This window comes from Capsicum annuum, chromosome 10 (genome assembly GCF_002878395.1).
Source record: "Capsicum annuum cultivar UCD-10X-F1 chromosome 10, UCD10Xv1.1, whole genome shotgun sequence".
Classification (NCBI taxonomy): domain Eukaryota; kingdom Viridiplantae; phylum Streptophyta; class Magnoliopsida; order Solanales; family Solanaceae; genus Capsicum; species Capsicum annuum.
The window spans coordinates 210,774,158-210,799,541 of record NC_061120.1 but is presented as its reverse complement, the minus strand read 5'-3'; the positions used below and the strand labels follow the sequence as shown (position 1 = coordinate 210,799,541).

At 32.8% G+C, this 25,384-nt stretch overlaps 1 protein-coding gene and 1 long non-coding RNA gene across 2 annotated transcripts; both read right to left on the bottom strand.

The window, feature by feature from the left end:
* Nucleotides 1-393: 393 nt before the first annotated feature.
* On the bottom strand, nucleotides 394-8,712 carry LOC107843705 (ubiquitin-conjugating enzyme E2 variant 1C). Its single transcript, XM_016688076.2, has 4 exons — nucleotides 8,159-8,712; nucleotides 2,788-2,927; nucleotides 1,903-2,028; nucleotides 394-730 (listed from the first exon to the last, which is right to left on the bottom strand). The coding sequence occupies exons 1-4, from the start codon at nucleotides 8,193-8,195 to the stop codon at nucleotides 590-592; spliced, it is 444 nt and encodes a 147-aa protein (XP_016543562.1). The 5' UTR covers nucleotides 8,196-8,712; the 3' UTR covers nucleotides 394-589.
* A 5,641-nt stretch (nucleotides 8,713-14,353) lies between these two features.
* LOC107845120 lies at nucleotides 14,354-15,721 on the bottom strand. The gene is made up of 2 exons (XR_001666721.2): nucleotides 15,464-15,721; nucleotides 14,354-15,125 (listed from the first exon to the last, which is right to left on the bottom strand). It is a non-coding gene; the product is annotated as an uncharacterized LOC107845120 (long non-coding RNA).
* Nucleotides 15,722-25,384: the final 9,663 nt, after the last annotated feature.

Genomic DNA, 25,384 nt, shown 5'->3' with positions numbered 1-25,384 from the left:
GTGGAGGTTGGAAGGGGCGGAGTTTCAGGTGGGGAGGAGATGATGCAATTTGTTCTTATTAGACAAGTCATTTTTCTTATTTTGAGAAGCTTGTTTTTCTAAAAATAAACATATTATGTCAAAATATTTGACCAACCAAACACGAGAATATAGGAAAATACTTTCCACCAAACACGCCCTAAGCTTCTTATTAAGTTTGGCTTCTCGATAAGTTACCGGTGTAACCATGTATACCATATACAATATACATATACAAGAAAGAAGATGGGGTGCTCGAATTGCTCAAAACATCTCTTTTCAACCGAGGAACACAAAACAAGATCATAAAGTTCCATTTTTTAGTTAAATAGTGAAGGATATAAAACAGAATTAAGCTAATAAAATGCCAAAGGGTGGAGAAAAACACAAGTGATACAATATTAAATCTCATTAATCAAACAGCACACTGGCAAAGTTCATAAAAGGATGAAAACACAAGTGATCAAGAAGCCATTAAAGGCACTCCCTCCCCTAGTAAATTTTAACTTCCAATACACAATTTTTGCACATAGCTGTTGATTGATCCAGACCTATATATATTGTTCTTATGCTAGAAAAAGGTGCCTTCAGGGGGCTGAACTAGCTTGCGATTGTGAGGAGAAGCCATCTCCTTTTTCAGCTGAACCAGTATGTCTTCCATGGTGTACTCTCTCTGCCAATTTGCAAGTACACCAAACTTTTTTGGTTCCACCTGTATCAAGAAGTGGCTACTCGTCAACTGATTCATCGATTTATTAAGCAACGGGAGCAAATACAAATACAAAGATGAACAAAAGAATGTTAACTAGCTTAGTAAATAAAGCATCACGTAAGAAATGTTTGTGATGTTATTCACACAATATGCAAGTGTTGTAATAAGCACCATTTAACACATAAAACGGAAGCCCAGTCAAGATCGAAAGCTCTAAACTGGAAAAGATCATTGGAATATAGCATTCATTTATAGCCACTAATCGTGCATTGAGAAGGATGCTTGAGCCAAGCAACAAAAACTTTGGGGAAATATATCAGAGTTAATTTGGAGGCTTTGTAACTAATAACCACATATATGAAAATTATTAGTGGTAAACAGCTAAAAACATGGAGATCAAAAATTTTGAATCTACCTACTCAAAGACATCAGAAGTAATTGATAGACTTTTCTGTAGGAAACAGTAAATAAAGGAACAAACACCGATGTTTTGTACTAAATACACTGAAATTACAACCAGAATTCTAAAAACAACCACTCAGACACTGTTAACACTTAAAACACTGCTAACACTATATGTTATATCCTAATACTCGAAAGAACTTCAGTTATACAATACATAACACTAAATTTACACAGATTTCAGCATTCCTAGACATTCGAGAGGCTTAAACTCTCCCACATTTCTAGACATTCGAGAGGCTAGAACTCTCGAGAATTCCCTCTTCCTTTTTCCTGAATACCTTCTTCTACTGCCCTGCCCCTTCTTCTACAGAAAAAACCACCCCGTAACTGTCTCATGATGGTTGCTAAGTCTTATTATTGTTTATTTTGGCCTCATGGAATAAGTTTTTACAAATTGAGGCACATCATAAATCAAGACAGGAAACAATACAACCACAATTTTACTAATTCTTTTCATGATCAATTTTTGTGGCATCATCCTAGAGCATAATACAGTTAATCATAATACCTCCTATCTTCTAGGATTCTCTTCTACATCGAAGAATTACCATGCACGTGATAAATTCCATAATGGCAAGGCAAAATCTGATTACTTTATTACAGAATATGGATTTGCAGGTACCATTACGATAATGCAGTGTTACATAAAGTTTCTTGATGACCACAGTGATGCACCCATTCTAGCAATATTATAATAGATTGCTTACCACTCCTGTCTCATGGTTGACACATGTCATGTTAATTCGAGAATGGAATCGAACACTTGGGGGCTTCTCTGGATAATCTTTGTCGCAGAATAACTTCAACTGATAAATACGACCTTCATGAACAGACTGGAAACATGGAAAGTTAGCCTTTAAGCAACAGCAACAACATACCCAGTGTAATCCCATAAGTGGGGTGTGGAGAGAGTAGTGTGTATGTAGACCTTACTCCTACCTCGTAGAGATAGAGAGGTTGTTTCCGATAGACCCCCAGCTTAAAGAAAGCATGTTAAACAGTGTGAAACAGGAGATACAGATACAGATATGGGAGAAATAACAACGATGAAACAATGCGGCATGGACAGCATTACACATCAAAGAACAGGGGAAAGAACTGTAACTACAATAAAATAACACAATAATTGGAGCATTAAGAAGCATCAGTGGTGGCCGAAATTGAAGAAAAAAAACTATGAGAATAGTGCTAATATTACTGGTAAAAAGGAAGGTCCAAGCATGGCCACCAATACGCCCCATAGTATGTCCCCACATCTACCTCAACATCGTCACTCCACGACTTTCACCTTGTAAACATGAGATCTCTATTGCCAACACTCCGCTCCATACAACATAGTCGGTCTAACCATTACACTAGAAATACGAATACACCAAAATGATTGAAAAAAGAAGGTAATATGATAGTAAACAAGCAATTCAATAGTCCCAGGGAATTATACAAATAACTAGCATGCAGATCACTCGGAGTATAGCAGTTATTGTCTCATCAATCTCCTTGAAACATAAACAAATGCTTTACACAGCATAATATGAAGCCATGTTAAAACAAACTTAGATGATTGGAACTAGGAAAGAAAAAAGAATGCTAACATTGTGTGGACCAATAATGGTGCCAGTCCAGGAACGCATGTAGATATCATCTCCATCATCCATCCCATAGCTCACGGTGCCATCTCCAATACCCTTTTCCCCACGTTCGAGTTCCTCAAGTAATCTGAAATTCCGAGGGACTGCAGAGAATTAAAATTTTGGTAAGTGAAGGATTTACAAAGGGTAAACCAAAAAATCATAATTTTGCAGATGCTTCCAACTAAAAAGTAGATGTACAGTCTAAATGACCGTACGAAAAGTGAATCCCAAGAGCATTTCTATGTAACCTAGCAAAACACTATGGAGGTGGGATGGGGTGGGGAGTGTGGGTTCAAGGGTAGATGGTCAATAACGCTTTTGGTATAATAATTTTTTTAACTTATTCACCGAACACTAGAAAATAACTAAGAAACACACTTGTTTTCCAGAAGAACATTTTTCATGCAAAGCATTTTCCTTCCTACCATACACACTCTTAAGCTCCATCGCCAATTCTCATTTCACTGGAGAAGTAGACATAACTCATAAGTGACTTGTATGAAGGTTCTCATTTAACAAAATGACTTACCCTGTGCATCAAATGCTCACGGCTAGAGCAGAGGTAAGGCGAAGATGGCCATATACTGTACATAGCGTTCCCTTTACATTTATGCAAAGAAGCTTTTGTAGACCTTGAAACTCAGACCAGTTTACTGGAACAATTTACCATTGTGCCAAGACCAACACGAGGCTACTTATCTAACATCTTAGTAAAATTTTATGCTAGAGCAGGTGAAAGTCCAATATGGAGAGTTAAAACTGTCTTATGTTCCATTTGTATTTTTTGTGTGAAGAAACTATTCCATTTTCTATAAATAGTTGCTGTAATATTTAAGAGGCCTAACTTCAAACTTTTCAATTAATGTAAAGTGACATCACTGCAAAGACCATTAGGGTCTTAGACTAATCAAGAACAAAGTAGATTGCAACTTCAATTTGCCATTCAGTGTAGTGTGCACACTGTAATGAAACCTAAATCTGCTCCCATGTGCAGATTCTCCTCCTCTATTTATACGAATCATTTACATGGCTAATAACCTAATCTAGCATAAACTATTTCTCTCATACATAAGCTGAAAGCTGCTGAAGATGCTAAGTGATATCCCAATTGGCAGCCTTTGTTAGCTTTGCCACCTCAGAGGAAAAGAAAGAATAATATTTATAGTTCGAATAATATTTATAGTTCCTACTCATTCTCTTTCTGGCAGTCTCTTATTATCTTTTTCTTTTCTTCCTGGACTGCCTGTAGTGAAACTGAAGAGCCCGATAAAATCAACTTGGGATGGTGGGCTCAATTATTTCCATGAAAATATGCAAGCCCTTAGTAGAAATATTTTTGTGCCAACAAAATTAATAAACATCTTTTTAACATACAGCTCCCAAGGAAGGAAGTTTTTCACTCTCAAGTAAAATGCACGGCATAAAACTCCAGATGGAGTTTAGGTGTCGAGCTGACCCTTCATTCCCTCATTTCATGAGCTCTATAATCCAACAGTCGTCAGCAACGCCCGCTCCCGCACCCTCCTGGACCTGGGACCATGCCCAGGCCCAAGAGCCTCGCCCCGCTCACTCCCCCGACTAGACCTAGGACAAAGTTGTACCAGGCCCAGGATACCCCACCCCACGGCTGGACCCAGGACCCCCGCCTGGACCTAGGACAATGCTGCCCCAGCTCCCGCTCCCCCGCCTGGACCTAGGATAACGCTGTCCCAGGTCCAGGACCCCCCGCCCCCTCCCCCGCCTGGATCCAGGACCACGCCCATGACCGTGGAAGAGTAGCCACAGAGAAAACTGGATTCAAACAAGTCTCTTCATAGAATTTTTCAGTTCCATATATGAGGCACATATCATCAAGATTGACAAGCTATTTTTTAAAGTTTAAATAATGTGTAATTGAACATAACTTTTACACGATGGCTTTCTCACGTTTCCTAAATATCAGTCAAGTCCACAATTAGCTGATGCAGTATAACAAATTGAAGTGTTATCAGCTACAACTAAAACAAGGCAACTGATTGGTAGTAAACAGGGCATAACAGTCCACATAGGATCATTAGCATGTTAAGCCCCAGTAAGGATAACACGTATAACAGACAAATAGATCTACTATGCTTGTGAAATAACAAATTCTTATGAATGTCCTGAACCCTCGCACTCCCTCAGAATGGGAAGGGGAACTTAAATGCTGCTATGAAGGAGGAGCAAGTATATCCATGACAGTTAATACCAATCAGACATCAACTTGTTTATGATACAAACACAGGAACAATTCAAGTACTCATATTACATATATGACAGAACATGTATAAATAAACTCATTAAGTTTAGCTTCATATTTTTGCGATACAAAATTTTTAACACTGACTGGGTAAGACCTGACTAAATGAACATAACCAATGTAATCCCACAAGTGGGGTATGGGGAGGATGATGTGTATGCATCCTTACCCCTACCTGGTGAAGGTAGAGAGGTTGTTTCTGACGAACCCTCGGCTCAAGTAATGCATATCAAAAACAGTATGAAAAGCAAAAACATAAGTGAAGAAGTCATACTGAAAATAATGGAGAAAAGACTACTTGCAACAACAAATAATAGGATAACTGAAGCAAAGGAAACAATCGGTTATAAAAAAACTGAAGAATATAATAGTAGGAGGGTAATAATAATAATATTAACAAGGAAACTAAACAATGCTCACCTACCAACATGCTACACTAATCCTCGATCTCCCTATCCTCCAACTTAGGGTCACGTCCACAGTAAGTTGCAAATGTGTCAAGTCCTGTCTAATCACCTCTCCTCAATACTTCTACAGCCTACCTCTCCCTCTCCTCAAACCCACCATAGTCAACCTCTCACACGTCCTCACTGGACATCTGTGCATCTTCTCTCCACATATCTGAACCATCTCACTCTCACCTTCCTCCTCTTGTCCATGATACTGACACAAAATTAATCCCTTATTGTCAACTGTCAAGAGACTCAATCCAAAATCAAACATTGTACGATCTGGAATTCCAAACTGTAACTGGAATTTTTCTGTAATAGGCATTCCTTTTAACAAAGAAATCTATGATGAGTTTACTGACCAATATTTACTATAACGTCCATGCCAGTATCAAAGATGTACACCACACCAAAATAGAGTTATTCAAACAGGGAGCAGACTAACTTTTACCAATACCTGACATGAAATAAGGCTAAATTTATGTCAACTTTCATGTTAATTGCCCGTGGACATAAGAAGTGAGCAACAACAAACTCAAAACCCAATGCCTTTAGCTCGACCTTTTCAATACAATATACATATATACATACAAACAAGAAAGAAATACATACATAAAGAAGTAGCAGGTGCAGCTGTCCTTCCTTAATGGCAACCCAATACACTAAGCTCCAACTATGCAGGGGATACGAGGAAAGGCTGAACCACAAGGGTCTATTGTACGCAGTGGCAAATTTATAGCCTAAATTATGGGACACGTGAACCGTGGTCTCTCTTAAGTTTCTAAAACTGATACAATGTTATCAGCTAGCATTCACGCTATAAGAAGGTGAAATGGTGCACTTGGTTGAAACTGAGTTCTTTACCTAGAGAACTATGGATCAATCCCAATTAATACATTTTTTCCATCCCTTTTTCCAGTGATGCACCCATATCCTAGAAATCATGGATTTGTACCCGGACTTACCTTGCATTTCTACAAGAGGTTGTCTTCACAACTCGAACCTATGACTTTCAGATCACATAACAGCAACTTTACCAGTTACGCGCCCCCAGTTATCCTTACTTAAAATCCTAAATCTACATCTATACAATACTGGGTATTCCAATCAACTCACTACACTTACTAAATTCACCACACATCAATCAATAAAGACCTAAAAGAAGAGAACCCCCACATAATTAAAAAACAAGATTTCACATAATAACACTCATATTAACATAAAAACATGCACTAAAATGGAAAAATAAAAAACAACCCATGATCAGATTTGAGACAAAAATATAATCAAGTTGCCGGTAGGAGGTGACAGGTATTTCGTTGATTTAGTCGAGGTGCAGTTACAGCTTACTGAGGACATGAGCCTAGATAGGAAAGTTTGGAGAGATCGGATTAGAGTAGAAGGTTAGGGCGTGGAGGTGAGTCGTAGCCAGTAGTTAGGTGTGCTTTGGGGTAGCTTGATAGTGATTGTAGAACTTTGCTCATGGGATGGAGTCTATAGTTAGGTGGGATGGGGGAGGTGGGTGCTTGTGGTTGGTTAATGTATCATACTACTTTGTGGGTGCCTTATTTCTAATATTTCATCTTGTTTCATGTTTCTTGTTTCATGTTTCTTTTTTCATATTTCATGGTTCATGTTTTATTACGACTTTATTTACTATTTTATTAGGACTTTATTTACTGTCTCTGGGTCTTGCGTCGGGGGTCTATGGGAAACAACCTCTCGACTTCTTCGGAGGTAGTGGTATAGACTGCGTACATTTTATTCTCCCCAGACCCCACTTGGTGGGAATTCATGCAGTATTATGTTGTTGTTGTTAGTCAAGGTGCGCAAAAACAGAGATAACATAATGCAGCCTTATCTCGCATTTCTGCAAGAGGTTGTGACCCCAGCTCGAACCAATGACCTCGTGATCACATGACAACATTTCTACTTGTTACGCCAAAGCTCCCCTCGAAATTCTCCATACTTAAAGTCGTAAATCTACAACTACTAAATTCAATACACATCAAGCAATAAAGACCCAAAAAAAGAGACCCCACATAATTAAAAAACAAGATTTCACATCATAACACTCATATTAACATAAAAACATGCATTAAAATGGAAAAATAAAAACAAAACATGATCAGATTTTAGACAAAATTAAATTGAATTGCTGGTGCGAGGTGACAGGTGACAGGTATCTCACATCTCGTGGATTTAGTCAAGGGGCGCAAAAACAGAGATAACATAATGCATTCTTATCCCACATTTCTGCTAGAGGTTGTGTCCACAACTCGAACCCGTAACCTCCGGGTCACATACACAACAACTTTACAAAGCCCTCATTCACAGTTATCCTTGCTTAAAATCCTAATCTACCTCTTTGCAATACTGGGTTTCCCAATCAAGTCACTACAATTACTATATTCACTAGACATCAATCCATAAACAAGAAACCCCACATGATTAAAAAACAAGATTTCACATATTACCACATATTAACATAAAAACATGCATTAAATAGTAAAAATAAAAACAACCCATCATCAGATTTCAGACAAAAATTGAACCTAAAAAAAAAATGGGGGTGGGTGGGGGTGGGGGTGGGGGATTGACTGACCCACAACGCTGGATCCTCCTCCTGAACCGAGAGTCATAGCTGACTGACTATTTCCAAAAAAGGGTTTCTTGGGATTTGTGCAGAGATCGATTTAGAAGGAGGAGAAATGGAAGAGGGGAGGTCAAGAGGAAGAATCTTAATGGAGAAAAACGCAACAAAAAGGGCTAACAAAGAAAAGGGGAAAAGGAATAAAGAGGTGAAAATTATGATTGGTTGGAAAATTCAATATGTAAAATTATTTTAAAAGAAAGGGTATTTGTATGAAAATAAATAAAAGGGGAAAAGAAAATTAGGGTAGAGATGTACAGTAACTTTCATTTTTTGATTTTTCATCCCGTGTTCGCTATGTGCATTAAGAGTCGGGTTAAAACAAATTTGCATTGAGTGCGGCCAATTAGAGGGTAAAGCTCGTTGTTCATACTCAAGACTGAATCTAAGACCTTTGATGAATGGAGGAATGGTTGCATCGACTCCACTATTGATGATAATGCAAATAATTTGAGAATGTAGAAAAAAAATGCATAAGTGAAATTCTAAATTTGTCTCGAAATGTCATTTATTAATATTCTAACTTTGCAAGTATACTTTTATACCACTGCTCCTGTATGTATAGAGTGTACATATTATCTCCTGGAAAAATATTCTTAATTGTTACCAAAAAAAGTAGTGCATAATTGTTTATTTATCATTAATGACATGATTATACATGTTAATTAGAGACCAAACTAAAAGTGGGTCTTTTGCTCTTATTTTATGTAAATCTTTAATTTATATTCTCATGACAAATAATGTTTTTTCATAATATAAATTTATATTTTCATATCATAATATCTCTCATAAATTATGTTTGATATGACCTCAGTTTCTAAAAGACACATATTTCATTAGGTATAAGTTCGATTGTTAAAAGACAAAAATTAGCCATCAACCCATTTGAAGAACGCAAGTGCAATTATGGATAAAAGTTTAAGCCAATTGTTTATCATGAGAACAAGCTCAAGACGCCCAATATGAAAGGTCAACTTTTGTTGTATGTTGAATTTTGCTATAGGGGTACATAGGTCAATTTAGTTCCTATTTTTTCAACTTATAAAATCAAATTGTCGGGGTCTATCGGAAACAGTCTATCTACTTCGCCTTTATGGTAGTGATACAGACTGCGTACACTTATACTCGCCAGATTTCACTCTATAGAATGTACGGGATATGTTGTAGTTGTATCAAATCAAATCAACTGTGTTGATATTTTGAATCTATAAATCAAACAATAAAAACCATTCTTTGCTCGGTATTTTATAATTTGCGAGAGAAGTTATTGTAGTATGTTTATTTAATATAGTGCCGCCAAGAGTTTGTAATTTCTACCTTCTCTATCAGTTTTATGTAAACGTTTAGTAGGAACCAAGACCGTGTTTATTGGTCAACAAATGAGTATTATAAATTATAACATTTCTTATGTCAATTTTATCTTTGGTACTCCGTATTTCTATAAGTTAGTGTGATTTTTGGTAAGTTGTTGTATCTTAACTGACTAGCTATGCTGAACATATATTATTGATCAAAATTTATATAATTTAACTCTCAAAAAAGAGAAAATAATTAAGCTTGGTATAAAATCTATATTCTGTCAAATTAGTGGTATAAATTACTTAAAACGATAATTTTACTTTATATTATCACACAATATCTCAAATCTCAAAACAAATTACAAATATTTTATTTTTACAATTTTCCTCTATATAATTTATACACATAACTCTATCTTCCCATTTATATATTTTTTTTCGCCTAATAAAGTGTCTACAATCAAAGAGCCACATTCAAGAGGTTACCAAGTTTGAATACAAAACTGAAAAATTCCATCTTGGAACGAAACTCCAACGACTTTTGTCTATCCTCCCCCAAAATTGGCATTCCTTCAACCCTCAGATTCACTCAAAAACTCTTTCAATCTCTATTTTCTTCATTCTTTACACCCTATACTTTCATCAATTTCGCCTCTGTCTCGCCCTTCTTCGTTGTATCAATCATCAATTTTGACTTCTACCCTGTATCAATCATCAATTTTGATCAAGTCCTATGTATGCTTGGTAATGGAAGATGTGAATTGATGGTACTAAACGTCTTTGTCTTATACGTGGTAAGATGCACAAGAAAGTTTGGATCGTTGCTGATAATATCATTCTTGTTGGAAGAAAAGAAAAAAGAGGAAGAAAAAACGGTATGTATATATATGGAATTTGACATTGCCGAGAGTTTTTATGTGACATTGTATATGTATGAAATTTGTAGTTATTTCATTCCATATACAAAATATTATTATGTGTATAAGTCTATATACTTAAATTTGTTGTGTATATGTGGTGAAACAAATACTGATGGGGTGTTTATTTCAGAAATATACATTACAAAGTTGTGTATATGTTATGCATTAACAGTGTTATACGTAACACAATTATGCATATGACTCCGTTAGACAAGCTGATGTCTGTTTATTTCAGCCTATATACATAACATCGTTATGTGTATGAAAGAATATTACGCATGAATATCAAGCATTGTTTTATGTTTTTAAGTTTTAAAATTTTTTGTTTAAGTTTTGTTATATATTAAACTAATATTGATTTGCAATGTAGCAATTCGGATGCAATTGCCGAAATCAACCCGAGATTCCTCAATCTCTCTAATTCAGAACCTTGAAATTGATTTATTGTTGCTAAATTTTAAAGTTGAAAAGCTGTTACGAAATTTAGGGGATCCATTAATCATAATTCCATAAATATAGAGTTAATTGTATTATGTGTTTAATGCAATATTTTATTTTCTTAATTATAGTTGAATTAGTTACAGTTCCGATACATAGGTAGTAATATATATCGCCGTCCAGTTATGTATACGAATAACTAAAATTCGGGAAAGAGAAAAATTAAATTAAAAAATCGAGAGAGAGGATAATTAAAGAGCAAACTGGTGGGATTTATGTTATTTACTTCAAGAGAAATTTATATAATCAATCAAACGCAATATAAATTTCATCTCAGACTTAATCTTGAAAATGAAAATATCCCACCTTATTCCACATATCAAACTCCTCCTTTTAGGTCAACTAAATATGAAATAAACTCATTTTAAAGTTAATTACGAAATTAGTTATCACGTATTCCTCCTAACAATACCAAACTCCTCCTTTTAGGCCAACCAAATATGAAATAAACTCATTTTAAAGTTAATTACGAAATTAGTAATCACATGTTCCTCCTAACAAATGAGGTCTAAATAGTTTGTGACAAGCACAAGAGAGGTAACATGTTTGTTACTAGGTAGCATAGAATTATGAAGGCTGACACGATTGATCAAAATTCAAATAGTCATTTCATTCATATGATAGGACAAGTGTAACAGAAATACAACCTGACTAGTGACTACTTTCATCTCATCTGATCCTCTCTGTCCCAGAATTTATTCTAGTTATAGTACTTCATTTCGTCAACTTGCAAAATAGTATACTCCCACCGTTTCATAATAATGAATTATTAAATTTTGACATACAGATTAAGAAAAAAAATATTAAAGACATAAATTTAACATAATTTTTCATTTTTACCCCCAAAAAAGAAAATAATTAACCTTGAATATCTTTTCAAAAGTTAATTGGTTATCAAATCATTAAGGTAAATTTTTTAAAAAGTTTAATGATTCACTTATTTTGAAACACCAATAAATACCTCAATAATTCACTTATTCTAAAACGGAGAGAACAATTCACTTATTCCGAAACGAAAGGAGTAGCATTTATGTTCCCCCTATTCAATCAATGAGTGGCCCAATCTTGACTATATTAGCCTCATAATATTAATGTGTATATTTATGAGCTTCCCTCTAAGGTATACAATCAAATCTCTCTTAATATCGTCATTTGTTCTCATATTTCTCATTGTTGGAGTGAAATGATGTTATATACAGTGTATAATACAACATAGCATGAAATATTGATTTTATAGAATACATAAAAAAAAATTTCAAGGAAATTTACAATATCTGCCACAATATTTTCACTATACAATAGCTCGTAAACTACACAGGAGATATAAACCGCATTGGACAAGCTTCATGTGACGAATTCATGACTGAACGGTAAACGAAGACTGGATTTGATCCCAAGTCTTCCACACGAGAGACCCACCTCTCAACTGCTCAACGACACTCTTGTGGGCTAATACATGATTATTAACGTAATTGAAGTACAATTTCTATACATGATCGTCATAGAGATATTTGATGGTATATATAATGTATAACAAATCTCAAATTATGACTTTTTTGGTTCCCTAGAAAGCTATGACTTTTTTTAAAAAAAATAAAAAATCTTTGTGGTTGCAGGCCTGTTGCACATTAGTATCTTGATGGCTTCTTCCTAAAATTAAGATAGTTTGATTGTGTCATGTGAAAATGAGTTGCAATTCTAGAAAAATTGCATCTTATTTTGATCCAAATTCTTCCTTGAATATCTTATTTTGAAAGTAATAAAATCTCCTTTATTAAAGTAATTTTATTTTCAAAACTCAAAAATTAAAAACTCTAATTAAAAACGAAAGGATATTAATTTATGGTCACAAGTTGTTAACCTTTAGTCACGAGGAAGGAAGTTGAAAAAAAATTAATGGAGGGAAGAATTGAATGCCCAATTTAAGGAGAAAAAAACTTAATAGACTAATAAAATATAACCAAAAAATAAATTAAAAAATTATAGAACAAGATGAATTTAACACAAACATGCGTTTGGCCATAAAAATTAAAAAATTTTGAAGTTGGAGTTGGAGTTGTGTTTGACCATTTATTTTTAAAAGATGTGTTTTGACTTTTGAATAACCTTTTTTGAATTTAATTTTATACCCCAAACTTTTTAAAACTATCAAAATTGTCCAACTAATTTATCTACTGATTATATGCATGATTGAAAAGAATTTCACATTAATGATGGAAGGGGTTCTGAGCTTAAAAATAAAAATATACCTACAAATAATGAAAATATACCGGTCTTTTAGCTTAAAATTTTTCATTTATTGTTCAAAAATGTCTTTTACAAAGAAGAAATGTCTTTCAAAAATATGTCCGGACTTGATTTGGTGTTCATAAAAAATGTCTTTCTTTCCGGATTTGCTCCAAAACTCATCTAAACCATTTAAGGGCCTTTTATGTAATATTAAAAAAATTAGGATTATATGTAAAAAAAAAACTTGAAATTGGAGTTGAAAAAAAGTGAAAACCACAAAAAGTTGTTTTCACTTTTTTTTCAAAAAAATTTTGAAATGTTTTTGGAATATCTATGGCCAAACACCTTGATTCCATAAAGTGAAAAAAAATTTCGGCAAAAAGTAAAAAATATCTATGACCAATCGGCCTTCTGCACATATAATTTAAAGCAATGACCTCATTATCTTCCCATTATCTCAACCGTCTCAATTACTATTTCTATTTATTTGATTTTTTTTTTGATAAAAATCGTTAATTTCAACGCTCAGTATTTAGATATTTGAACTACGATCTATATGCATTAATATCGTAAAATTGAAGGAAAAAAAAAAAATCCAGCCCCCTACTATTTCTGCACGTACGTCGTGTTATCATCACATTAATTATTTATATTTATATAATTATAATTATAAATAATAATGACATACTATACATTATCAATCCTTTAATACTCTTTAATGTACAACATGTTACTACCCTATTGATGTTATATATACATCGAACTTCTCACCTTGGCCCTCACAATACTCAACCCTACATTTTTAATTCTCTTATAAATATATTGATTTCTTTAATTTGCAATACTTATCTTTTGTAAGTTCTACTAACATTAGATTTTCTTGTGGTATATTTGCAATTGGTTTTTTGAATTTGACCAAACAAAGAGATTTATTTATATAAAGAGGTTTTAATATTGATTAGACTAATCAATTGATGTTTTACCAGTTTTTGTGGGCATCCATGAAGATTGAAAATTTGAAAGTGACACAAGATTTTGAAATGCAAACTAAGGGTGGGCCCTTTCCTTTTTGCAACGAGTCAAAATTCATGACAAAAAATATCTTTTTAGCTTTAGTAATCTAAAATTAGCCAAAATTATGAAATTACAAATTTCAGAATATTAACAGAAAAATTGGTAAACGATATCATAGGAAAGCATTCTTGATATAACTTCCAATAGTTATTTTTATATATAAGAAAACATAGGCCTTTTTTTTACTTGGCCATTTTACATAGTTTTCTTATAAAGATAGAACAACAACATAACTTAAACAAACCAACACAATACCAAACACAACCTTCTACTTTTCCAACATTACCCCTTTCCTAGACTAGAAACAAACCTAACCTTGAACTTCTTACTTCAACCCATAAAAATAAAAATAAAATAATATATAGCACTATAGAAGCTCCAAATTTCCCTTCAACCACTTTTTTTTTCATTTTTATTTTATAAAAAAGTCAAAATGGAGCTCAAATAGTGCTATACATAGCAAGTCGAAAACACCATACGTAAGTTTTTTCGCTTTTTAAGGCGAGACGAGATTGATGAACTTAAATTTGATAGATAGATTTGATGCTAACTTTATCTGACGTTCCTTCTAGTACCTCTTCTTATTTTTCTCATAGATAACATCAAGCAAACGAGTACTCTTGCATTTTGGGCACCTTTTATCATTCTCTTCTGCTAACATAACATACATGAGACACCTTGGACAACCAACCAACAACATGGAACCTGTTTCTTCAGAGCTGTTGGAACAATGTTGACCCGCCAACGAATCATCCGATGACACGCATGAGTTCGTTGGCGACATGGTCAACGACCTAGTCGGCGAATCCACTGGCGCCGCGTGGTTCACTCTTGGTGGTGGTGACAAATTCAGCTTCAAGTCAAGCCTTGAACCATTTCCATTTCTCCTACTCATCCTGTCTAGAATCAAAGAACCAAAAAGAAAAAATAAAATGAATTGAATAACATATAAAGAAATTAATCAAATACACTGTCAAAAACATTTTTTAAAACTAATAAGTCATCAATTATAACAAGTATTACATTAATGGTGTAAATTTCTTAAATCGAAAACTCAAAAGAATAACAATCAAACACACGGTCAAAAATATTTTTATAAAAGAAAGAGTTTAACCAATATAACAGTGTATTTTTTTTTTTTTATATATATAATATCATATCATTTAAAAGATAACTAGTACTAGGTAACATTTTACGACCGTAAAAAACATGAAAAGAATAACAAGATTTTGTAATACCTTCAGATAGGAAGCGAGGAATTTTTGTGATCGGAACGCTGCGACGGAGGAGGTGATCGGAACCACCAGTAAGATGAACAAGTAAATTATACTTGTTTGTGGTCCAAGTTGATGATTTTGGACATGTAAAAGGCCATATTATATAGTGGGAACTATTGATGTTGGGATGAGATTGCTTTTAAAGCTTAATTAAATTATAGATAGAGAGGGGTTGGAAGAAGTAAGACTTGTAAAGAGAGAGAGAAAAGTTGATAATAATCAATTGAATGAGAACTAATTGAAAGAGGAATAAATATTTTCTTGTTTTGTTCAATATTCATTTTGGAGTTAGATTAATTCAAATTCATATTAAAAAATTCTATTTTATAGCTGAGCGTGAAATCTTTGATCAAGAATTGAAGGATACTTATCCCTACTAAATTTCATATTCATAACTCGAATCTAAAACCTTTGATCAAGAATTGAAGGGTACTTACCCAGGAGTGGAGCCAGAATTTTTAATTTATGAGTTTGATTCATAATCATTAAAATTTTATTTAACCTGGAGGTCACGAATAAAGTTGTTGTCATTCGACCTTATAAAGTTGTATTTAACTGGTAAAACTATCGTCATGTGAGAAACAACCTCTTGCAGAAATACTTAAGATTGTGTACATTGAACCTTTGTGATTCGATCCTTCGATGAATCCCATATAGCGAAAGTTTTAATAGACCGGACACCCATTTAACGAAAATTGAATTTGATCAAAAACTCATAAATTCTACCAAATCCATAACTAAAAGAGCTGGCTCCACCCATGTACTTACCACACAACCGAAATATTTTGCTGATTTAATTTAAGGGGCTGTAAAATTTATTAATGGTTGGAAAATGGAAAATATAGTTTACTGAAAAGGGAAAATTGGAGTAAATATTTGTCATTAAAACTATCAAGTGCATGCAGTGCTGGGAAAATTAAATTAAAGGGGGGGTTGAGAGAAGAGGGAATTCATTCATTGCATGCTTATAAAGAGAGTTGGTCAATTATGAAAAAAGGTGTATATAGTCATTTTTACTGTGTGTTTATGTGTGTTTCTTGATGAATCTATACATACAAAACACAAGAAAATTTATAACATAGTATTTAAAGCATCCAACTAATTTTTTCTAACAAATCCAAACCTCACTCATATTAATTTTCAATAGCTATCTATTATAAATTCTAGACTTACGTATCATGATGGGCTTGCTAGTTATTAATGAAATGAATAGTAGGTCATGTTAAACACATCTTCTCTTTTCTTTTTATTTATTTTTTCTTTACAACAATAATTTTCCTCTAATTAAATTGGGATCGATTATATAAATTCTCACTTATTATGTGCTCCATCCGTTTCTTTTACTTGTCGTAATTTTCTTTTTAATAATCAAACATTATAAATTTTGAGTAATATTTTAAGGTGTATTTTTTTTATCATTTTAATGTGAGACAAATTACAACTTATAATATTTTTCATACAGTTTATGAATATTCAAGTTTTAATTTTAAAGTATTGAATGAATCTAATCTAATTTGCTTTAAAAATTAGTCAGTTTACTCTCTACAAGTGAAATGTGACAATTATTTTTAAACCGAAAGAGTAATGAAGTGAATAGTAGGTCAACACATCTTCTCTATGCTTTTAAATTTTTCTTTACAACAGTATTAATAATTTTCCTCAAATTAATTTGGGATCAATTATATAAATTCTCATTAGCCGTTTATATTCTTAAACTTAAAATACTATTTTTTCGCTTTTTCATTTTTATTTTTTTTAATATTCGACTATTCCCTCCAGGTCACTTTTGAATGACTTTCTAGCCTATTAAAAGTAAAATAATTGTCATTTCTAATTTTTTTAAAAAGGTAATATAGTTCTTTTAACTATTTTATACATTTTTTAAGAGTACAGAATTAAAGTGGGAGTATTTTTTTCAAGGAATTATAAAGGGTGATATAGTTAAATGATTTATGCAATTCATGTAATTAACTAAAAAATTAATAAATGCTGAACCGCTATAAAGTCATTTAAAAGGGACAGGAGGAAATATATTTATTTAGGTGATTGATAAATAATTTACATATTTATCACTAGTAGTCACTAGTTTTACGAGGGTGGCGTGGCGTGATAATTAAATTGAAATAATTTATGGTGATTTATTATGAGTTACTGTTTTATTGAAAATCCATTTATAAACATTTGTATCCCCACCAAAGTTTTGATGTGAGCAAATTAAATATTTGTATCTATTTATACTGGTCCACTGTATTTTACAAGTTTAGTATTCACTACTATTTATTGCAGGTTAATATATTTGTTGAACCATCAGAGACTTTGGTCAGTAAGTACTCTTTTATCTTAGGTTAATTACGGTACACGTGAATTCATGATCTCTCTATAAAACTAAATATTTTATGTACATAGTTTTTTTAAATTGATATAATATTAACTGTTGATGACCATATACGCGCTACAAGAAAGTTGAATCCTATACTTAATTAAATGTCGGTGCATCCATATTCTAATAATCTTGAATCCACTTATGAATCCAGAGGACTCTGATTGGCGCTCCGCTAGCCATGGAATCGCTTTAGTTAGAGTATGCTTTGCATTCAAATGTGAAACTTCTGGACAAATTCGTATTTATTAGTCATAGTTGGAAATTGGAATTCTAATGGTTGAGTTTTCATAGTTGATTAAATCATGTGATAAAATATGGCTGCTAAGGTTGGTGGAAATCAACGAAAGTACAATACAAAAGCCCCCGGCCCTGCCATCTGTGCTAGTTTCTTGGTATAACGAAGTTAATTTTTTTTTTTAGGTAAGCATGCCGTACCTTCTTGAATTATGATTAAAGTTGCTATAATATATTTTAATTTTACATGAGTCCTATTATTCCGAACTTAATTTAAACGTATTTTTATCACCTTTTTGTGCTGATATGATACTTTTATTACATAAAAATGGGACTCATGTCAAAGATGTCACGTCAACTAAAAAGATGTTACATCAGCTAAAAAGAGTGACAAAAATACACTAAAATTGAGTTCAAGGATAATAGGATCCTTGTGAAATTGGAGTATGTCGTAATAAATTTGGCCATAGTTCAAAGGATACTAGATGTTTTACTCTCTTTTTTAATGAATAAAAAGTTTTGTATTTATTTTCTCAAAAGAAAAAAAAAAGACTAGTAATATATAGTACTTTTTGTAATTGTACCTATTTATTCATAAAATTCGAGTATGCTCCTTGTAATGTATGACTTAGCACATTTAGCTTTTAATTAATAAAAATGTGTGTAATCAATCCTTATGTATAACAAAGAATGTAAAATTTGAACTATTTTTAGAAATATATTACTCTAAAATATTGGAGCAACAGTATAAGCTTGAAATAACTCATGAGCTATTAAATAAGGGAGGGATTAATGATTCTGAGAATTTGTGAATATCCACAAGCAAAAAGATTAGAAGGGCATAGTTCAAATAATTAAAGGTTATATGTGTTTAATCAAACTAGTTTAGGTGTACACGTCTTGCGCGTGTACCTTACTTTATTGAGTTTAAACGTTACACTAAATAGGATATTTGTTTAAATAATAAAGCTGAATACAATAATTAAATTCAACATCTTTTGGAGAATTTATTTAATTAAACCTAACATTTACCAAAAACATTTATCAAAGTCGATCGACGTTCATCTACCACCTGTAAACTACAACAAAACAATACGATGATAGATACATCAAAACAATATAATTAAATCTAACTTTTACACAAGATTTTTCTCAAAGCCGTCTGACACTCATCTACCACCTGTAAACTATAACAAAATAATACGATAATAGAGATATCAAAATAATACAACTAAACTTTACCTTTACACAAAAAAATTGTCAAAATGGAGATATAAAAATAATACAATTAAACCTAACCTTTATCTAAAACAAATCTTCAAAGTCGACCAACATTCGTCTACCACCTGTAAATTCATCTATGACCTGTAAACTACAATGAAATAATACAATAGTGATCACATATAACATAAAAAATCGATTCTTGAAAATATCATATCGCTAAAGTAAAATACCCTTATAGCAAAATGATGTTATAGAGAGGTTTGCGTGTAGTAAAGGTAAATTAAAAAGACATTTTTTCGCCCATTTTTCTATGAAAATAACCAACGGAAGTTTGTCGGATTTCCTAGAATATTGGCTTTTCGATATTATCCATAGATTTTCTCTTATGACAAGTTTTGTTATATCTGCTATTTATAAAGTCTACTGCAATTTTTTGAGTTATAATTTTAATTAATTGCTTTCACTACTAAAAATTGTTGAAAATCAACCATATATAGGAGGTTGGTCTTTTTTACAAAAATCGATCAAAAATTATAGTCCTATTTTAGGAGTATTTTTATATCTTATTTTAGAAGTATTTTTCTAATTGATCACTACAAAAGAAAATATTAATTGATTCTCCTTCTATATATTTTAGGAGTCCCATATATTTTAGGAGTTTAGTTATAAATATAATAAAAATAATTAACTAATAAATTGAAAAAAAATAATGAAAAGACAGTTTTATCTAAAGAAGAGTCTTTTAATGAAGGACAAAAAGTTCAAATCACTTTTCTAAGGGGCTTCATACTTTTCACACTTTTAATTATTATTTAATATATTATAAATTATAGATATGACTAAGATTAAAATTACAATTTTTTTATTTTTTTTTCCCTTGTTCTACTTCTCGTCATGACCTAAGTATTTAAAATTAAAATAATTTTATCAAAACTCAACTGTTTGAAGTTAGAATCATGAATGCAGATCTATCATCTACATATATTTGGATTTGATTGTAATCAACTTCGTTTTATACTAATTTCTTTTATATAATTCCTATTAATTATCTCATGAAAGTCAACTATGCATGTACTAGCATTTACTATTAGTTTGGATTTTTATTTATAAAATGATTACCATGGAAAAATGCATTGTATTATTGAGGAGCTTCCGAGCATCTGAGAAAGAAAAAAATTCTATTAAAAGTGTCGTTTATTTTTCATTACCATGAAGTTAATTAAAAGCCATGGTATAGTGTATTGTCGTTCAATTTTTATTTTATTTGCGTCAAAATTATAAATTAATTAGTTAATTTTATGTAAATATCATAGAAGTTTCTAATCTATTTTGATAACGAAAAAGCTATTCAATTATGCTTTAAGAATTGTACAGGGTTGTGGAATTGGTGATATCCTTTGGCATTAGCATTAACTTTAATTCAATAATAATGCATGTAATATGGGCATCTAAACAGAGGCGGACCTACATGGATGAGAGGGGGTCATTAAATCCCATTAAATGATCATATATTTCGTTTATTAGGTACCCTTAAATATGAAAGTAAACTATCTTTGCTCTAGTGTAATGACCTCGTGAGTCACGGTTATTATACATAGTGAACTTTATCAAATAATATTATTTAATTCATATTTATCTTTTTATTTATCGATTTTATGTGTGTTTAATAAAAAAATTGACAAAATGATATCACACCACTTCGATTTACATGTATTTGTTCGTGATAACTCTTTTATCGTCTTTAAATTTTAAATCCGTCTCTTTGATCAAAAATTCTATTTATGGAAACTATCAATACGTTGAGTATTCCATTAAATATTAATGATGGGCTAGTGCATAGTGCATACTATAACAAGTTGAATTTCAAGTTTATAGTTACAGTAATCAAATACAACATATATCCTAACCATATACTGAGAAGCTGCAATTCAAAATTTTCCTTCTCAAATTATTTGTCATTTAATGTTCATGATAATTTTTTTTTTTTTTTCATTTTAACCTTAATATTTAGAATTGTTCTTGAAGACAACAAATAGTTCAATTATGGGGTGATGACACATAAATCGAGTAAATGAGATAATATCTTAAAAACATGAATCACGGTAAAATAGTCAAAATCTTTTTTAATTAATGTCTTCTTAAGTAGCATGTCAAGGTAAAATAGTCAAAATCTCTTTAGTTCTTGTGGAAAGACACAAACATACTCAAGTGTAATTCTACAAATAAAATCTAGGAGGATATAAGATGTATGCAAACTTTATTTCTACCTTACAAAATAGAAAAATTATTTTCGATAGATCCTCGACTCAAGAACCATTTAATAAATTTGGTAATAATTAAATTCGAAATTACTATAACTTCCTATGCAATATAATTTTAGGTAAAGGTCATCATGGCAAGATATACATGGATTTGAACTAGTTTGGTATTAAGCAATTATATATGTAACATAATGAGCAATTCAATGGTGACCTAATTGTTGTTTAATTGGCCTCTTTTAAGTCATTAGCACCTAACTTTAATTCAATAGCAATGTCTATGATGCATTCAATTGGAGATAATTGTGAGCAAATTATTTCATCGATGTCCGATACTTGTTTTGAATCTTTGATTAACTCACGTTAGGATATTTACACAAATAGTCGATCTGAGGATTTTGTTTACTTTTTCAAAACTGATGAATCAATTGTATACCGATTACACACACAAATTATATATGTCCATTTGTAGTTAAAGTAGTTCAATTAGTGGCTATCTGAACTTAATTCTTCATGATAATTTTCGTTGTATAAGGCCCCCATTAAAAGAGAAAGAATCCTTAGCTATCAATATTTTCTTTTCATTTTGAGAATTCGAACTCGAGACTTCCAATTATTTAGATGTTGTTCAATTTCCCACGTTCAGAATTATTAGAACAAGTACTAATTTATTTTTTGTGAATGTATTTCAAGTACAAAATGTAGAGTTTGTTAAAGCTTGATCTCAAATTTTCAGCTCGCATTAAATGGCATTTTGCGCTAATTATTTCATGTGCATCATATTAAATAAAACAGAAGAAAATAATTTTAAATTGTTAATAAAAATAGAATTTGGTTAACTAAGTTTTTACTATATCATCATAAGAGCTAAGCCGTCAAGAAATTAGAAATATGAATTTCCTTGAAAAAAAAAAAAAGAGTGAAAATGATTCTAATTTGTTTTGAGGTTTTGGATTGGATTTTATAAATTAATGGATTTTGAATTGAATATCGAATTTAGTACTATGGATTTTTGAATATTCAAAAATTCAAAAAAACTAGGCTTATTATTTCTATCATATCATATGCATGCACAAATGTTAATAAGTTCAACTTTCAAAATTCAATAGATTAGTATCCAAAGGTCCTACTATATGCAGGGTGATCGCAATTCTTATTAATTGTAGAAAGTTTTACATTCTAAAGAGGATATTATTAGGTGAAGGTTGTTAAATGTTATGGCATATCTTTAAGGTTTGAAAGTCGAAATTGAAATTTCGAGGAACAACATTTGCTACTTGGACTGTTTCATCGCCCAAAAGTTTTGGTTAGATAATGGTCTCAATATCTGCTCCTTGGACTACTCCACCTCTCACACTGGCTTACAGTTCTCAAGGAACAACATTTTCCTTCTCCGACTAACTCTACTGTTCCTGGTTGGATTTTCTCCCATTTTCTTTATGGCACCTTTGGCTTAACCGAAATCACAATATCCACAAGCAAGCGACCAACCTCCTCTCTTCATCCATAGTCACTACCAAACTGTTAGAATTTATAACCATGACTCGCAGTCTTCCTATTACTATTGATATCTCCTGGTTTCCGCCAGTTGACTCAACGTTGATGGCTCTTATAATAAGAGTAGCACAGGAGGGGCATTGGCGGGTTGATTCGGAATTCCAGCGGCAATTGGTTAGTCGGGTTCGTTGGTTTCTGTAATGCTAGGAATGTGGTGCGTGCCGAACTTTTAGCCTTACATCAAGGCCTCGAAATGGCTCTAACTAATTCCATACAACCCCTAACCGTAGAGGTTGACTCTACTGATTGTAGACACGTAATTTTGTTCGTTCAAAAATTAATTTTTACTCATTTTTCCTTCTCCTTCGAGAATACACACGGAGAAATAGACTTCCAATCACACTCATCCTCACCAACACACACTCTCACTGGAACATCACTCATACACGGAGAGAAATACACACACACACACTCACAGTGTAGGGGGGATCGACGGTGATCGGGAAACACTGGAGTAGGGAGAATCTAGAAAGAGAGTGACGAAGAGAGGAGAATAGAGAGAGATCGAGTGAGAGAGCTGGTCGAAGGAGAAGAGGAAAGCGGACGGAGTTGACTATCTCCGACGAGTTTTTCGCCGGAATTGGCATCACCCGTTAAAGCCCGTCACCCGCAGCTCCGTGAAATCCCCTGCCCTTTTCTGTTTCTGGCTTTTTCTGACGAGATCTAGCCGGAGAGAGGCCTCGGTTCGTGGGCTAAGTGGTCTGCCAGAGCTCTGGCGAAGCACAAACGGCCAACCAGCTCCGATTCCAGCGGGTTAGTTTATGGACGGTGGAAATCATTGATTTGGGATTTTTCTGTCGGCGTCAAATCTGTTCGGGTTATATTTCTCGATATCGAGTTGGATTTTTGGTTGCTGTTGAGGTTTTTATTCGAGATTTCGAGTTCGTGCCTCGTTAACTCGTTATTATCAACAAAAATTAATTATTTTGAGGTCCAAATTCTTAACTCTACTCTTTTATTATCTTAACGTGTTTGATGATATGATTTGGTGATGTATTTGAATGTGCTTGAGTTTCTCCGTAATTATCGTAGTTTGATTGGTTGATTTTAAGTTGAAATTTATTAATCGTGGGGTAAGAATGGAAACTGATAAAAAGGGTGGATGTCAGTTAGTTTAATTCATTGAATTGTTGTTTAATTTGAAATGAACACTATATTATCTAACTTGATAGTATCATGATAGGTCGAATAGGTAGGCAAACGTAGGTTGGGTAGGCAAAATTTATAATTTGTGGTTTTGTTGAATTTTTAAAACATGTGTTGAATGATTTTATTTTATCGCATCTGACTCAATTTGTACTTATTTGGCTGGGGAATGCCCCGAGGTATCTGTATTGTTTATCCGAGAAATGTTTTGAGAAAGTTGTACGCAAAGGAGGCTCGTGATCAAGGCCCGAGGCACCGCGCGGAGCTTAGTTTAAGCTTAATGCAGGTTAGCGTAGGTTTACATGTTAGTGCCTTTTTATTTTGGGTCTGTAATAAATTGGACTGGACACTAATTTTGATTTTATTTGTTTGATTGTTTGTTTCGCGTTTATGTGTTTGTTGGTTTATACATTTATAATGTCGTACTAGCCGATATAGTTTATGGAGTGGCCGTGGTCGAACCAAGGGATCGAGGGATGCCTAACACCTTCCCCTCGATCAACAGAATTCCTTAGCGGAATCGCTGCTCGCGAATCAGTTTTAAAGAGTCAAAACTATTTTGAAAAGTGATTTCCAAAGGTGACTTGGCACACCAGATTTATGTCAAGTGGCGACTCTAAATAAAAAAAAAGTGTAAATAATCCTTTTTCGAAACAAATCTTCATTCTTGTCACTTTAATAATAAAACCATTTCGAACTTAAAATTAATCTTTTTGGAGTTAAAAAGGGGGTGTGGCAGCTCTGACGACTTTGCTGGGGATAATTTCAGAATTCGAGCTTATTTTTTTGAAGTTGTATCGACTTAGTTTGACATTATGGGTGTATAGACGCTGTTTGTATTGTTTTGTGTTATTGTTTTTTTTCATTGTTAAGTGCCTGCGTGCTCTTTGTTTACAATTTTTATCTATGTGCTACCACTTCATATCTGGCATTATGTGCATAACTGTCACGCCCCAAAATCCCATCGGGCCGGACTGGCACCCGAAGCCGAGAAGGCCCGGGAGAACCCGTTCAAATACCTGTACTTTCACTTACATGTCACCAAAAATTTGGACAGCACTTCGTTGCATATAGAAGGGT